General features: G+C 44.3%; 1 protein-coding gene across 9 annotated transcripts in view; it reads right to left on the bottom strand.

The window, feature by feature from the left end:
• Positions 1-17,088, bottom strand: part of PIAS2 (protein inhibitor of activated STAT 2) — a 56,800-nt gene extending 39,712 nt beyond the window's left edge. Inside the window, exons 1-2 of one of the 9 annotated variants that reach the window (XM_075932717.1) lie at positions 11,568-11,780; positions 9,876-9,944 (exon numbers count right to left, since the gene is read on the bottom strand). In XM_075932717.1, coding sequence (XP_075788832.1) covers positions 9,876-9,878 — 3 coding nt within the window. In that variant the 5' untranslated portion in view covers positions 9,879-9,944; positions 11,568-11,780. Of the gene's footprint in view, positions 1-5,494; positions 6,515-9,875; positions 9,945-11,534; positions 11,781-16,787 lie in introns of those variants that run through there. The other 8 variants (XM_075932713.1, XM_075932710.1, XM_075932711.1 and 5 more) reach the window with 8 other exon arrangements.
• Between the last annotated feature and the right edge of the window lie 572 nt (positions 17,089-17,660).

The raw sequence follows: 17,660 nt of genomic DNA, 5'->3' as shown, positions 1-17,660 counted from the left end.
TTTTGCTATTGCCTATTAGTATAAATATCACCACCCACACGTTAAATGGAGCATCAGCTTTTAAGTAGAAAAGTATGTACACTGTGTTGATATACAAAACTTGTGCTTTTGAATAAAAATACTGCTAACATAGTTTAATCATTTGCAGTAAAAACACTGTCACTAACAGAGTAGGGATGTAAGTGGCTAGTCAACTATCCTATAAGCTTTTGCTTATTGGATAGTTGACTTGTCCCTTGACTAGTCGCTTCCCACGCACCTTGCTGCCTCTCAGAGGCAGCAAGGGAGGGCGGGGGAAGCAGAAGCCGGTGCTGTGGGGAGCCAGCTAAAAACGCTGGTTCTCCCCAGCACCATCTCCGCAGGGGCAGGAGAGGCAGTGGGGTAGCAGGGACCGGGCACAAGCCAGGAATCAGTTGATTCCTGGCTCGCGCCTGGCTCCAGAAGCTGCGCCTCTTTTTTAAATTTATTAAGAGCCTGCCAGCTTATAATAAATTTAAAAATCAGAAGCTCAAGGGGGTGGGGGGGGATGCAAGCCAGGACAGCCGATTCCCATGCTGCACACCAGCCTTTTAAATGTATTAAGAGCCAGCAGGCTCTTAATACGTTTGAAAGGCAGAACTGCAGTGGGATTAGCTCCCCCGCTATCAACCAGTCGATGGAAAAAAAAAGAAAAATCGATCGACTAGTCAATTAGTTGATTAAATTTAACATCCCTATAACAGAGTCTTTCACTTAGAGCTGGATTTTGCTTTCCTTTTAAGTAACGGTAGTTTTGGATGTGTAAAGAATGGAGGAATATGTCCCCATTTCATAATTTACTCCCTGATCTGCCAGATAAGATCTTATTTTTCTGTGGCTTCCCATTAAAATCAAACTGGAACCTGCAGGTGTGCAAGCATCTACTCTTGGGCATCTAACTGTAAGACCATGCTTTAAAAGCTCCAGTAATTTCCAGTAAACATTTCCATTTAAACCTTGTACATGCCAAAAACTATTTCATATTTTGTTTGTTCTCTAGCCACTGAAATACTAACACCTGGTTACCAGTATGCTTTTCACATTGATCTGATATGAGCTATTGATGGTGCTTTCAAGATTTTCTCTTCATTGCTACTTTATTGTACATATAAGCACTATCATTCTTAAATCAAGGATGCAAGCTTCAGATGTAAAATCAAATCTCTTGAGCTAGGACCTCATGCTTTGTCAAAGTTACACCCAGTCAGCTTTTTGCCTTTTTTTTTTTTTGGAGAAAATTTGAAGGAAGTTCTGTTGGATCATGTTTAATTTTTAAACAGGAAAAATATAGTCTGGGAACTTCAAGTGTTTTCCTGTGCTTTTATCATTCAAATGTGTTTTTTCAAAACAAGATTTTGAAGGTCATTAGAGCCAAATAAAGCAGACAGGAAAACGTTATCCATTTAAAAATAAGCAGAAATCAAAGAAGTTCCTTCTTTGCCCAAGTAGTATTTACTATTCAAGAACTATTCATGGTTGCTCTAATTTAGAACTTAAGGTTAGCAATTGACCATGGAATGATCTTTCAAAAACAATCTAGGGAATGTAAGTATTTTCCACTGAAAGTAATGGAAGGCACACGTCTAAATCCACTACTGTGCTTGAAAAAACCCTCAACCAACAGGTACTTAAATCTCTATTTTCTCCTCCTCCCTCCTGGACCCAACTCACCATTTAGTTTGTAAACTGCTAATAGTGCTGCTGACCCAGTGAGACTAGGTCCACACTATAAGTTTTTTTTTTCGGAAAAAAGCTGCACAAATTGTTCTGCGCAATTTGCGTAACTTTTTCTGATTGCTTTTCTGGAAGAGGCTGTTCCACCACGGTTTAGATGGAGCCAAATGGCGGAAAAGCCTCCTCTTTCAGCAGAGCCTTTATCCCTCATAGAATGAGGGATACAGTGCTCCCCAAAAGAGCGTTTGTTCTTCCGCAAAAAAAAAAAAAAAAAAAAAAAAAAAAAAAAAGACACCACACACACACACACCACACATGCAGAAGAGCAAACACTTTCCTTGGACACTGCAGGAGTTTTTCCATGATTTGGCCTCCAGTAACCCAGAAAAACCCTGCAATGTAGACGTACCCTCACATACCACATTTCATCCAAAAATCTCAAGGCTGTCACAGGCAATGAGTAGACCTGACCAAATTCAGAGTCCATTCTGGTCAATTTCACAGCCATTGACTAATTTCACATCTGAAATTTCAGTGTGCTGTAAACAGGGTCTGGGCCCAAAAGGGAGTCATCTGCGTAGAGATCACAAAGCTGTTGTGAATGTGTGTGGGGAGGGGCATGAGGTCCACAGGATTTCCAACTTCACTAGTGCACTACTATCCCAGCTCAGCCTTGGAGCTTCCAGCAGCTGCAGGAGGTTGTCAGAGGTGAGGGATGCAAAGAGGGGCTATCTGATCTCCCCCATGCTGGTGGAGGTACATCAACCAGGGGCTCCTAGCTATTAGTCCCAGCCAGCTGGGGAGGAACATGGTTTGCCCTTTTCTGCCCAGACCCAGAGCTTCCAGCAGGTAGGGCAGGCACCCAGAGGTGAGTAATCACCCCACATCAGAGTAGCTGGGCAGGTTCCAGACAGGACTAGCAGCTATAGCCAGGGGCTTACGGTGCTGCCAGCTCTGATCCTCCCCTCCAAAAGCTAAATTTCACAGGGAAGATCCGATTTCATGGTCTGACACATTTCAGTCATGACTTTGGAAGGCGGGCAATGAGAATTTAAGTGATTTGGCCAAGGTGACTCAGGAACATTGTGAGACTCATGAACAAAACCAGGGTTCCTGGTTCCCATTCTCTGTTCTGCACTGAAGTAACAAAAAAGTACAGTAGCAAGCTTAACTTGAAAATAAATGTGTACAAAAATAAATGTAGCTGTGCTTGTTTATAAATGCTGATTATCTGGACCTTGTAATAGGGAGAGCAAGAAGAACAATGCAATGTATAGCTAATGAGGAAACAGATAAATTAAGTACTAGGTTTTCAAAGCTGCATGCATCCCACTGCATGGTATTGTAAACCATAACTGCACACTCATGTGGGATGCACACAAATCTCTGAAATTTTGGTCTTACATGCCCACCATTCAGGTATTAGGGAGCAACCCATGGCTTTTTTAATCCTATGAAATGAACTGTCATTTTTACCCACTCTTAGCATTATTTAAATAGTGCTTGTGTCAATTACTGAATCTTAAAATTCTAGCAAATTACAATTAAAAAAAATAATAGTACCAAGCCTGTAACTCTAGTAAACATAAAATCTCTGTTCAAATCAGTGGTGTGTGTTTATGGAGGGACAGTGGGATGAAGTCCCAATATAGAGAAGTGAAAGGTTAACCAATAAGCATCACCCTTAATGTGTGATATTTACCAGTTCCAGTTCACTGGTGGGAGCTGTAACAGCACCCCGCCCCACCATGGGCAGAGGGCTGCTCTGGGAGTCCAGAGCAGCCCCTCTCCATGGCAGCCCAGGCACGTTGCAGATAAGGGTGGGGAGTAGGAATGTTAGTGAGTAGTCAACTAGTCCAGTGGGTCCCAACATGTGATCCTACTGAAGGAGGTCCATGGAAGGTTTAAGAGTAAGGATCAGGCCCACCATACTTTTTCCTTTCCCCCCCAGGGAGGGGGGGGTCCATAAAATTTTGATAGATTGAAAAAGAGGTTCAAATGCTTGAAAAGGTTGGGAACCATGGATTCGTTGACTACCGGATTAGCTTATGCTTATCGGACAGTATACTGGCGTATTGACTACTTGCTTCCCCCTCCTTGCTGCCCTCTATGAGAGGCATCAGGGAAGGGGGGTAGGACAGGAGCTGGTTCCCCAGCACCATCTCCATCTTGCTTCCTCTCCCCCACTGCCTCTGATAGTAGCAGTCCCAGTTCACAGCAGCCCAGGCTGGCTGTATACACGAGCTGCTCTAGCACCAGGCCATGGCCAACCCTGGCTGCCATGAACAGAGACTGCTCCAGCACCAGGCCCTGTTCGCGATGGCCAGCTCTGGCAGTCCTAGCTCACACAGGTCCAGGATGCTGTGCCTCTACATTTTAAATGTAGGAAGAGTCCAGAAGCTCTTTCTACATTTAAAATGCAGAGCTATAGCATGGGTGGCTCCCAGAGCCAGAACAAGTCAGGACTGCTCAGTCCCGGCTTGAACCACCTCCTGGACCTACCCCACTGCGGCTCTGCAGAGCAGTCCTTATTGACTACATGATTAGCCAGATAACCACAATTTAATATCCTTAGGGTACAGCCCCCCCCTTAATTGGTTAACCAAATAGGGATGTAAAATTTGATTAATTGGCTAATCGAATAGTCAATGCAATTTGTCAAGAAGGGCAGGACTGTTGCTACACTGCGAAAGCATTGTGGTGAGCACAGGGCCAGTGGGGGACTCAAGCAGTCCCCCACTGGCCTCGTGTTCCCAGCGGTGTTTCAAAGCGGCAGCGCCACATGGAGCCCGGGGTCAGTTGGGGACTCTGTCTAGCCACAGCTGCTTTCCACAACTGAGGCTTTATCAAGAATTACACATGGGCCTGATATTGTAAACTTCTGTTCCAAGTCACCTTTTCAACATTCATAGGACTACTTAAGAGTCAAGTAAGTGTTCAAGAACTTCTATGCAAAGCCAATCTAGCAGTCATGTGTCTAAAGATACAAAATATTAGAAGATATTCACAATTTTGTACTTTTCAAAACTAAACCATAAAGTTCCTCAGATTGTGAAACTGCTTTTAATAGAAACATTGTACAGTTAAACCATCTTGATCAGAATTCATCTTTCCAGAATGTTAAGGTCGATGAGAGGTATGATTTATTCTGGGTGGGTTTGATGACAACTTTTCTGAAGATTTCTTGGAACTACATTCATAGAATTATTTTGAACAGGAACGACAATGACCATTTCTACAAGAGACAACAGCATCTTATATTATACAAAACACCGAAGTTTGTCTTAAAATGTAATACAAAGCATTCAATTTGACAAACTAAAATAGAGTACCATTACAATCCCTCCAATAAAAAAAAAAAAAAAAAAAAAAAATTATGAGGGCTCCTACAAGGTCTCCTGGAGTTCTTTAATCACAATGAAAGATTTCCTGTCCCAGACCTTTGATCATGGTTCCTTGCGCTGAATGTTAATACCATAACTATAAAAACAATGTTTCATTCCAGAAAGTTGAGTGCAATATTCTCTGCACCGTTCCCATAGTCCAGCCGTGGCCAACCCACAGCTCGCGAGCTGCATGCAGCTCTTCCCCTTCCCCCCAGCTCATGAACCCCTCACCATGACTCAAAGCCGCACCCCCAAAAATGGCCCTCTTCTCCTGGCTCCCTGTGCTGACCTGGGCAGGGGAGCCGTCCGGCACAGCCATTCTAGATGGTGTCGGCCGGTGGGAGCCTGATGCAGCCAAAAAGCCTCTCATTTTCTTAAAGGAGCAAAGCTTTTTTTTTTTTTTTTTTTGCACTCACCCAAATGCGGCCGGGGGCTCCTTTTAAGGGGCAAAAGGGGCAGTCCTTTTGTTTTTGTTTGTTTTGCTCAACAACTTTTCTCCGGCTCTTCACGCTGGATCCACTGATATCTTGGTTCTTAGCCTAGAATGGGTTGGCCACCCCTGCCATAGTCTGTTGGCCTAAACAAACCCAGAATCACACTTGAAGTCTGATCTGCTGCTTCTAGACTGCCAATGATCTTATTAATAGAAATTAAGCTTTCCAAGCTGCCCTAATGTCCCCTCACAAGAGAGGTAGAGACCACATATTGAGGTGAACAGGTTACTCCGTATCCATGCATTAACTAACTCTGCCAGAGACAATGTAGATTAATTCATAAAACAGTAATTTACAAAGGAAATTTCTGGAGATTAATCCTTAAAAGTGGTTTGAGAAGAAGCTATTCTCCACAGTGTCTGCAGAGCATGCAGGAGTGAATCTCACAGAAGTTTCATACCTCTGAATTTAAATTTCTGCAAGTCAAATCCACTAATCCAAAGAAGGTGAATTTCATGCTCAGTCTTTTAAAGTGGGATTTATCAATGGAAGTAAAGGCCTTTATGGCTTTGTGCAATGCAGTGCAGGTCTTTCTCCAGAAGCAACATCAAGAGGATCACATTAAGGGATCATAAACCACTGCCTTCCCTGTGCTGAACAGTCATCAAGATTGTGATCTAGATCCGCTGGTCCAGAACATGACACCCTCGTTTACAGATTAAACAGAAATGGAAACATCTGATCCAGCACTCTGGAACAGCCTGCCACCATATCCTACAACTTTATTTTTTAGGGGAAAAACCAATGGTTAGGCACTAGCCTAGAACTTAAGAAACCCAATTCCCAGCTCCATCATAAACTTCTTGTTTAATCTTGGGCAAGTCACTAAGACCTAAATGGCTAAAAATCTGGGCATTGCTCACTCAGTGATGCAAAGCCTAAGTCTCACTGAAGTCAATAGTACTTATTTCAGCATCCTCTGCTCAGCATCGCAAAGATACTTTTCAAAAATCTGTGCCTGAGTCTCTCAATGTTTCACTGCCCTATCTGTAAAACAGTGATAATACCATTTCCCTTACAGGAGGATGCGGTGCCCTTCCAAATAATACAGTTTCCTATGTAAAATCCTGTTTAGTTAACCAGTTAAATGTTTAGTTTAACTGGTTAACTGATCAAACAGGGACGGGCTGGAGTTTGAGCCTCTGCCTGCAGAGAACCCCACGGGGCTGAAGCTGTTCCAGCCCCTACTGATTAACCAGAACCAGTAACCTTCACCCATTAAAACTGAGGCTTACCAGTTAACCACTCACAAACCTCGAAACCTCATCAGAGATAGCGACATAATATACTTATGAAATGGGTCAGGGAAAGGTCTCTAAGGACTAACACAATATGTTATATGTCATTATAGGATTTCTCTCATGTACCCCTGCTAAAGTTTTGTGAACCCTCAGATGTAATGTTGATAAATGTAAAGTAATACACATTGGAAAAAATAATCCCAACTCTATATATATATATATACACACACACACACACACACTATGATGGGGACTAATTTGGCTACAACTACTCAAGAGAAAGATCTTGGAGTCATTGTGGATAGTTCTCTGAAAACAACCACTCAGGCTATGTCTACACTAGAGAGTTCTTTTTCAGAAAAAACAGCCATTTTTCTGAAAAAAAAAAAACTTCACTTACGTCCACACTGAAATCGCGTTCTTTCAACACCACCACGACCAAAAGAATACAGGGGATTTTCCAACATTGGTAAATCTCTTTCTACAAGGAAGAAACCTTTTTCCGAAAGAGCTCTTTTGGAAAAAGGCACGTGTGGACAGGTAAGAGGTAGTTCTTTCAAAAGAAGAGGAAAGAGGAAAACACACAGGGGCCCCGGTGGCCGCTCTGTCCATAGTAATCACAGCTTAAATGTGAGATAGCGTCCATTCAGTGTGGACGCTATCTTTCAAAAGAGCAAGTTGCTTTTTAATGCGCTTTTGCTGTGTGGATGCTCTCTTTTATAGGATCTCTTCTGGAAAAACTTGTTCCGAAAAAAGCCTGCAGTCTAGATGTAGCCTCAGTGTGCAGAGGCAGTCAAAAAAGCAAATAGAATGTTAGGATAATCTTAAACAACAAATAGTCTGGTAGCTCTTTAAAGACTAACAAAACACGTAGATGGTATCATGAGCTTTCGTGGGCACAGCCCACTTCTTCAGATGACCAGAGTATTGGATGTCCAGAATTAAAATAAATTGGGGGGGGGGGGGAGACAAGAAGAGTTAGTGGGCATAAAAATATCAAGGGGAAAGCCAAGCTGAAATGTAACAAGCTGTGCCCCCGAAAGCTCATGGTACTATCTACATGTTTTGTTAGTCTGGTACCACTTTATAGACTATTTGTTGTTTTTTAAGTTTATCCTGCACAGACTAACTTGGCTACCCCCTGAAAAATGTTAGGAGTCATTAAAAATGGGATAGAGAATAAAACAGAAAATATCTTATTGCCTTTATATAAAACCACGGTATGCCCACATCTTGAATACTGCGTACAGAAGAGGTCGCCTCATCTAAAAATATATATATTAGCATTGGAAAAGGTTCACAAAAAGGCAACAAAAATTATTAGGGGTTTGGAACGGTTTCTATATGAAGAGAAATTAAAAAGATTTGGATTTTTCAGCTTAGAAAGGAGGAGACTAATGGGGGGGGGATATGATAGAGGTCTATAAAATCATGACTGGTATGGAAAAAGTGAATACGGAAAAGTTACTTATTCCCACAATAAAAGAACTATAGGCAGCAGGTTTAAAACAAAACAAAAAAGGAAGTCTTTCTTCACTCAGCGCACAGTCAACCTGTGGAACTCCTTGCCAGAGGATGCAGTGAAGGCTAGAACTTTAACAGGGTTCAAAAAAAGAGCTAGATAGATTCAGGAACATTTGGTCCATCAATGGATTTTAGCCAGGATGGGTAGGAATGGTATTCCTAGCCTCTGTTTCTCTGCATGTGGGTGGACAAGGGAGAGATCACCTGAGGATTACCTCGTGATCCCTCCCTCTGGGTCATCAAGTATTGGACACTGTTGGCAGACAGGATACTGGGCGAGATGGGCGTCTGGTCTGACCTAGGCTGGCCAGTCTTATATGTACACATATTCCAGTTTGAAAACCACTGCTTTACTGCACCATTAAATTCGTCACACTAGTAATAATATAAAACTTTCTTGTATCACAGCCCTCTATCTACACAGCTAAATATGGTTCATCAGTGCACCATTCAAATCACATTACCATTCCCAAAAACCTACAATTAAAGCTACTTTAGCCATGCTCCCACACAGTAACAATAATCTCCACACACACACACACACCCCTTACCTCCTGCTATTGGGTGAGCTGAGGAGATAGAAAATGAGGAAGATAAAGCAGCAAAACCAACACTTTGGTAAATCATCTCCATCTATAGAAGTATTGAGAAGGAAGTCCCCCTTCCACAGACTATTTAAAATAAGCTGTATCAAAGATTATCCTGACTAGCAAAGAAGTTCAAGATATTCACTTCCACACTAGATATTCCAGATGCAAATTTCCCTTAATGGAAATTATTTTCTGAGTGCAAGTTCATACTATCTTATCATTGCTTTGAGAACACCTATATTGATACATCCTCATTTCTATTGCAAAGTGTAGGCGTAGCTAAAACAAGGAGTCCTGCTGTAGAGAGTTTGTAGAGAGAAGACTATCATAGCATGATACTGAGGAGCTGGAACACCAAACAAGCAAGCAAGCAAACAAAAAGAAATGTCTATATTGCCTTTAAGTCTTACTATATCAATTCAGAAAGCAAGCCTATTTTCAGGAAGACGAACCTCTACTCTTACTTCAGATATTATCTAGATTAAAAAAATTTTGTGAAACAATTCCACCACCAAAGCTATGGCCAATTCGAATGAACAAAACGTTAGCACTGCTGAGAACCATAACGTAAGCAGAACTTTGGCAACTGCTAGTGTTTCCCACATGTTAATTAAATCTGGTGAAATGAGGGTCCTAGCCAATAGAGCAGGGCTACTTAATTTTGGAAGCTGTGGGGGGTCACAATGATACAGCAAATGGCGAGGACCGCAACTTAAGTTGCATATACACACAAATATATGCAAATAGCTTCTTTGACACAGATGGGCATGCATACAAAGGCAAAGCTACACAACACGCAGTCCCCATTTACGTCAGGTCTGCTGATATTAATAAAATGCAATATTTACCAGATTTCCACCCATATGACAGCACTTTTAATGAGCAATGACAGTTCAGAAATTTATCTACTAAAACTCATATCAACAGAAGACCATTATATTGACTCGCCATTGTGGAGTGCGTTCCCAGTGGTGTCCATGTTCAAAGGATCCTGTTCGTGGGCGCATGGTGAGTCCCCTGTAAACCCAAACCGCACCGTGGGCCGCTTGTTGAGTAGCCCTGTACTAGAGCCTTCTCTATACTAGGGCTTTCCACCAGTGCTCGCACTGTTCAATGTTAATTGGTAATGGCAGAAATCCCTACTAGACAAGAGTTTAAGAGCTCGGTTTTGCAAACTCTATCCTCACAGAACTCCCACTGCAAGACTGCATCATACACAGAAGGTCTGAGGTCAAAGGTTCAATTCCGCCTGTCCATGTTACACAAGCCTGGCACCTTTGCAGATGTGAGCCCTACTTGTAATAAAAATCTGAAGCAAAACACCATCCGAATAATAAAAAGATGTTTGCATGTTTTAATTAAAAAGATGCTTATATTTTTAAAAAGCAGTAGCCAGCTCTGAAATATCTGCTTAAGTCTAATCTACAAAAGAAAAAAAATCACGATGTTGAAAGCATTCATAGGAATTCATTATAACTGTGTAAAAAGTGAAAGAATAGATTGAATAGGTCTGTCTCAAAAATACCAAATTCCATAACCCTTTCATTTGTCTATTGCTCACAAACTTAGAATTAAATTAAATATACTGGCAAATTTAATTTTAAACTGATTTTTAAAAAGCAGCTTGTGGGGTTCATACCCCCTCCGGTTCCCAATACAAAATATTTGTATTGAGAAAGAGAAAAAAAAAGGTGCCATACATGACTGCACAACTGTCTCCTTTTAGATCTCAACTGCAATACATCACCAAAGTAGGCAGAACTATACTAGTGTAAACTGTATGTAATCACGAGGATGGCATTAAGATGCTAGAATACAATTCCAACATGAAAATGGAAACCAGATTCTGCAAATTTTTCCACTCCCACGCCTCTAGAAGAGACAATGAAAGGATTTTCCTTGTATGAAGTCAAGAGCACACACAGGTGAAGACTGCAAGCGCCTAGAGATCTGCTAATGAAAGATGCTGTGTGCGCACAAAAACCGGAGGCCCGCATTCATCTTCAACTTCAAGTCCCATTTAGAAGATGGCTCAAGTATCCGCCCTTTTTGAAGTCATTATTATTTTCAGGTAAGAATGACTGGCCAATACCCCCCCCCCCGGCCATTTTCATACTATATACTGTTATCCTAAAACCCCCAAAAGCCACATTCACTTGTGTGGGGCAGGGGGCAAGGCTCCCCGCGCGCAACTTCGGTCAATAGCTCGGGAGAGCAGAGCCGAGGCACGCGACCACACAAAGCTTCAGATTTGGGCAGCAGGACCGGGCGCCTGCAGGCTGAGACACATGAATAAAACGTGGCCCGCAGCCCCGGGGGGGGGGGGGGGGGGGAGACTGAGGCGTCAGATTGGGAAGGAGATGGGGAGAGGGGGCACGAATCCGGGCCAGTGGGTCAAGACCAGACAGGAACGCGGGGGGGGGGGGGGGCAAATCCTGAGGGGCTGGAGGGACGCGCCCTGCTGGGGGGGGAGTAGATGTGGGGTGCCCCCCCCGGAGCGAGGGGGCGGGTGAGGGGAGGCGAGGGGGCGGGCGACACCCCGTATCGGCGAGCCGGGGTCCGCCGGGGCTGTGGGCGCGGGCGGGCCGGCGCGCGGGGTGGCGATACCGGCTGGGAGGCGGCGACGGGCTCTCTCCTCACCCTCAGCTCCTCGAAATCCGCCATTTTCTACCCGCTGCCGCCGCCGGGCGCCGCCGCAACCGCCACCATCCTGCACCCTCTGTGCGCCCCCACGTGACGGGGCGGGCTCCGCCGCCCTCCGGCCCCGCTGCGCAGGGGGGCGGGACGAGAAGGGGAGGGGAGGGTTCCGCGCCCGGGCTGCGAGGACAGGACCCCCCCCCCCCTCCCGTGTGCCCCTTCACACCCCACCTGACCGCCTCCCGGGCTCTCCCCACGCACCCTGCCGAAAGCGGGAACACCAGGGCTACGCACTGCCTAGGCAGCGTGTGGAAACCCGTCACGGGAGGGCTGCAAAAAGCAGGAGGGACATCTGCCTTGGGAGGAGTTAGACCGTGTGACCCTGGCAGTCGCTTCTCACCCTGTGTGTCTAGGACAGCCTCCCCACACCACTCAGGCCGCCTCTTCGCCACAGCATCCTCCTCACACTGTCCTCCCTCTGACACCCAACTGCTCCTACAGTACCCCCAAAGCTGGCACTGTTCTCCCCTACCACTCACCAGGCCGTATACTCTGTGCCCTGCATCATCAAGTTTTGCCCCTACTGCATGCACTACCCTCTTTACCACACCCTCGCCCTTGCAGATGCTACATTCCCCCACCAAATGGCATGACCACCTAGCCTAGTCTCCCCTGTAACAAAGCCACCCCATGGACATCATTGTGGCTGTCCAAAACACAACCGTCACTGTTGTCCTCTCCCACCCCATAAACACTGTCCCTCCACATTACTCAGCCTTTATACAGCCTAGCCCCTCAAAATATGAACCCACCCACCATAGTGTCAGTCTAGTTCAATACTTGAGTTCTCCTCACATATCTGCACAACATCACTTACTGCCCCCACTGTCCCAGACTATCCCCACAACACAACCTCCAAATAAGTATTTGATTGTACATGGCATCCAATCTGTGCTAGGTGGACAGGACAAAACAAGAGACAGTCCCTTTTCTCATTTACAATCTACTGTGTCACACTGTAAATTGTGCCCTATGCCTGGAATATTTTCCTGTTCTTGTCCCTCCCCTGCATATCTTTCTGTAAAACCCACCACTTCTAATAATCCCCAGCCTTCAAACCCTCCCTCTTCTCAACTACTGTCCATTCTCTTGTGATGTTCTCTGACCAGTCCAAGACAAATGTTACTGGTCTGCCAAAAGTCTGTGAATGGGTTTGCCAGTCCCCTGCATAACAAAGGTTGGGAACCACTGCTTTGGAGGATAGGGTCATAATCAGTGTTCCCTACTGGGGCAGCACAGCTTCACAAGTGATTAATCAGCCCCATCCACTCAGTCAGCTCCATGCTCTGAGCCTCTAACTGGGAGAGGCTGATTAATCACCTGTGAAGCTGCACGGCCAGACAGTTTAGGGCAGTGGTCCCCGCCATGGTGCCTACTGGGCCATTTATTTGTGCCCGCAGAGCAATCTGGGCTGGCCCCGCTCCGGGGCATGCGGCAGGTGCCAGCCCCAGGCATATGCCAGCGCCGGCCCCGGGCGCGCCGCGCGTGCTTGGCCCCGCCTCCAGTCACGTGGCCTGTGAGCGGCCCCGCCCCCGTACGCCCAGCGCATGAGCAGCCCTGCGCCAGGCGCCTAGCAGCCCCAAAATGTTGGGGACCACTGGTTTAGGGGAATACTGGTCATAATTCAAAATGATCTGAACAAACTATAGAAATGGTCTGAGGTAAACAGGATGAAGTTTAATAAGGACAAATGCAAAGCATTCCACTGAGGAACAGTCTATGTCTACACTGGCGCGAGCTTGTGCCAGAAGTATGCAAGTGAGGCTAAGCGTGGAATATCGCCAAGCCTCATTTGCATATCTAATGAGCTGCCATTTTTGCAGAAGAGGTTCTTGCGCCAGAAAGAGCCGTCTACACTGCCCCTTCTTGTGCAAGGAAGAGCAGTGTAGATGCTCCTTCTGGCACAAGAGCCTCTTCTGCAAAAATGGCAGCTCATTCGATATGCAAATGAGGCTCAGCGATATTCCACACTTAGCCTCATTTGCATACTTCTGGCGCAATATCGCGCCAGTGTAGACGTAGCCCTACAGAATGGGAAGTAACTGTCTAGGATGGAGTACTACAGAAAGGAGTCTAGGGGTCATAGTGGACCACAAGCTAAACAGAAGTCAACAGTGTAACAGCTGCAAAAAAAGCAAACATGATTCTGGAATGCATTAACAGCAAGACAAGAGAAATCATTCTTCCACTCTACTCTGCACTGATTAGGCCACGATGGGAGTACTGTGTCCAGTTCTGAGTACAACATTTCAAGAAAGATGTGGAGAAATTGGAAACGGTCCAGAGAAGAGTAACAAAAATGATTAAAGAGGAAGACTTTGGTAGAGCGGATATTAAAATCCAGATCTCTTGAACCTTTCTCCAGTACCTTAACATAAGCATTATTCTTTTGGACACAAATGCGAAAGTTGAAGCACACATTTTTGTTTATTTTTATAAGAAGCATTGTTATTCTATTAATGAGAGCTAGTATAGTGAACATTTTGAGTCTGAACAAGTTAAAGTGCAGTGTGTGTATATAATATATATGGACTAGAATGATATCATTGGTCTCAGTTTTTTCCATTTATTATTGGATACAGTCTCATCACAACAGAAGTGGCGACAATGAGATTCATTTTATTAATAAAAAATGAAGCAGAAAATGTCACAAAGCAGTAAATCTGAAAAAGAAAAATGGGTCTCCTGCTGCAAAGGAAACGCTGAGACATTTACAGCAAAACTAACATTGAGGTGCAACTGAAAAGTGTATTTTCAAAAGTAGCTAGAGATAATCTCAAGTTACAATAATTGCCCAGTCACAATGTTCAGTTTGGTTGACAATACTGCTGTTAAATCAAAAACTGATTTGCTAAAATAAAAAAGGAATGATGGAATCAACAACCAACCAACCAACCAGGCCAGCTCAAGGAGGGAGAAAGTGAAGAGACCTGGAGAGACATTAGAAAGCAAAGATACAGGCTTCCTGCCCCAGAAAGTTTTGAAATTCCAAATAGTGTCCTGCAGTTAGCAAGCAGAGGCACTTTTTCTATATTTTGTTAGAAGTTAAATATGGCTTTAAAACATTAAGACAAAGAGCTCTGAATTACATGAGTTAGCCATCGCTTGTGCAGCAGGCCACTTGCAGCAGGAGTTGTCAGGTAGAATTCTGGATAATTCCTTCTGGGAAGTGCATACTAAAGTTAGACTTCAAATGCACTGGCACAGGAGACAACATGCAAAATTCCTCCTCAAGCCCAATCAGTTCTGTTGGCCATTGAAGACTGAAAACATTGCACAGCCTTTACTCTTCTGGGGAGGCTCATAGAGCTATGCCATAGGCAGCCTCTACTTCTATGCTCTCTAGTTGGCTTGACAACTCTAGAAGATTGTGTCATTTTGTTACCTCAAGGAGTCACATTTATTCGGTGTACAATACAAAATGGAGGTCAATTCAGACAGAGACCTTTGTGTGTAATAGGTCAGCTGGTTGAAGATAAACCTTGCTGAACCCATGGGATCTAAATGTCATTCTTCCTCTCTACTCTGCACTGGTTAGGCCTCAGTTGGAATATTGTGTCCAGTTCTGGGCACCACATTTCAAGAAAGATGTGGAGAAATTGGAGAGGGTCCAGAGAAGAGCAACAAGAATGATTAAAGATCTAGAGAACATGACCTATGAAGGAAGGCTGAAAATTGGGTTTGTTAAGTTTAGAAAAGAGAAGACTGAGGGGGGACATGATAGCCATTTTCAGGTGTCTAAAAGGGTGTCATAAGGAGGAGGGAGAAAACTTGTTCATCTTGGCCTCTGAGGATAAAACAAGAAGCAATGGGCTTAAACTGCAGCAAGGGAGGTTTAGGTTGGACATTAGGAAAAATGTCTTAACTGTCAGGGTAGTCAAACACTGGAATAAATTGCCCAGGGAGGTTGTAGAAACCCCATCTCTGGAGAGATTTAAGAGTAGGTTAGATAAATGTCTATCAGGGATGGTCTAGACAGTATTTAGTCCGGCCATGGGGGCAGGGGACTGGACTCGATGACCTCTCGAGGTCCCTTCCAGTCCTAGTATTCTATGAAATGATCAGGGATGACTTGTGCTATCTACACTGACTTTATACTCATGTTTAACAATGATAGTTGTCACAATTGTTCAATTCTGTTATAAACACACCCTATTCAAAAACAAAAGACAAACCCATTGTGGCTGGTCTGGGTGAGGGAGTTGGAGGAAAGAAGGCTGACCCATTATGGTCAGTCTCATGGTAGACACACACCACACCCTCATATCTTTCACTTCAGTTACATATGAAAACAGAATCAGATCTATAGAACACCCACAAAACAGGATATTTTCACCTTCGCACAGAGGGATATTTGGCTTCTCTATCCCCTTCCAATTCACATCTATGTCTGTCTATCCACCCAGTAACCCACAGAATCACATATTCCAATATCAGGTGAGCTAAGCAAACAGACTGTTTTTGCAATGTTTTGACACCTAACAGGTTATTAGAAAGGACATTAATCTACCTTACTTTCTAGTCTACTGTTTCCCATTTGTCCTTTGGATTCAATTTCCTCGATAACTACTTTTTTCAACTCTTCCTCCTTCTCTACATTCCTCCTTCTCGCCCTGTCTCCAGTTTTCCACCCCAACCATTTCTAGATCTTCTCTTAATCGGCCTCCCTACTTTCCACCTTCCACAATGCTCTCTCTTTTCCAGGCCCCACTTTTCACAAGTCTTCTTCCCCTTCCAAGGTCCTCCTCCCAAAGCTGCCTTCCCCTTTCCTCCTCAGGGACCCCTTCCCTTTTTCCTTTCTCCCCCTCCCCCAAAGGGCCTTCCCCATTCATTTCCTACTCCAGGCCTGAACAGTCTCTCTGTTAGTCTTTAAAGTGATACCTGACTATTTGTTGTTTTTTAAGTTTCTCCCCTTTGAGTTTCTCTTCTTCTGGGGGAAATCTTCCCTTCCCCCATTCCTGGTGCATCAGCCCATCAGCATTCCCAAAGAGTTTTAAACTACCTTTTGTGCTCACAGATAAACCCCAGCTTTTGAGTGCCCCTGCATACAATGTATTGACCAGCCATCAACCACAGATAATAAGCCACTCAGGCTGCTGAGGGTGTCAAAGCCTATTAAAAAGACAGCCTCTCCTGCCTTCTATAAGCTTTAAACAAGCTTACCTCAATTGTGACTTCTCTTGGCAGCTTCTTCCACTTCCTCCTTCTTCTCAGCCTCCTTGGGGCCACTGGCACAGCCCTAGGAGCATCTCCCACACTTTGGCCTTCTGGCCTCTCTTGTTTTGTAGTGAAAGGCACAGAGCAGAATGATGAGGCAGCTCTCTGTGGAGCAGACACCTTGCCTTGCTGTGAAGTAGCCATCAGCAAAGCAGTACCTCTTACTAGGGAAGCCAATAATGCAGGGTTTTCTATACCAAAGTACTACTCATACCGGGGAGCAAACTCTCCAGAAGCCAGATGCTCTTTCACCTCATAGGGATAGGCTGGTTAACAGGGACATACATCATTAGCATAATAATAATCTTTTCAAGGCCCTTTGCCATGCATGTTGGTGATACTGAGTCTACCATAGCTTTGTTGCCTAATAAAATACTGATAGCACCAGGAAAGCCAAATGGGTGATTGCAAGCCAGGGTTTAAACCTTGGGGCAGGCAGTTAGAAACCACACAGCTGCTCACAAATTAGGCTTATTAGCATTTTAAGCCCTGTGTTATCCAGCCTTACTGAATGATGGATACAAAGAAAGTAGCAGTGGGGACAGACTGTGTTTTAAGTCTATATGGGATTATGTTTAGTCATAAAGACTTTAAACTGCAAGTTCTGCATCAGATCCATTGTCTTGTGGAAAGAGAGTGTAACATATTAGCACAAATGAAGGTGAGAGGAGAATTCTAATTCAGTAGCATTTAACACCCTCTTTACACAGGTGCTAACATTTTTAAAGCCTGGTGGAGATACAGTCCTACTCTCATTTATTTTCAATTTGTGCTCTGGCTTTTAGAAGCCTTATTATTCTATTATCTATAGCTGAAGAA

Source organism: Pelodiscus sinensis, chromosome 6, assembly GCF_049634645.1.
Source record: "Pelodiscus sinensis isolate JC-2024 chromosome 6, ASM4963464v1, whole genome shotgun sequence".
NCBI lineage: Eukaryota > Metazoa > Chordata > Testudines > Trionychidae > Pelodiscus > Pelodiscus sinensis.
Note: the sequence above shows the minus strand (reverse complement) of the source record. Positions and strands in the feature narration are given on the sequence as shown.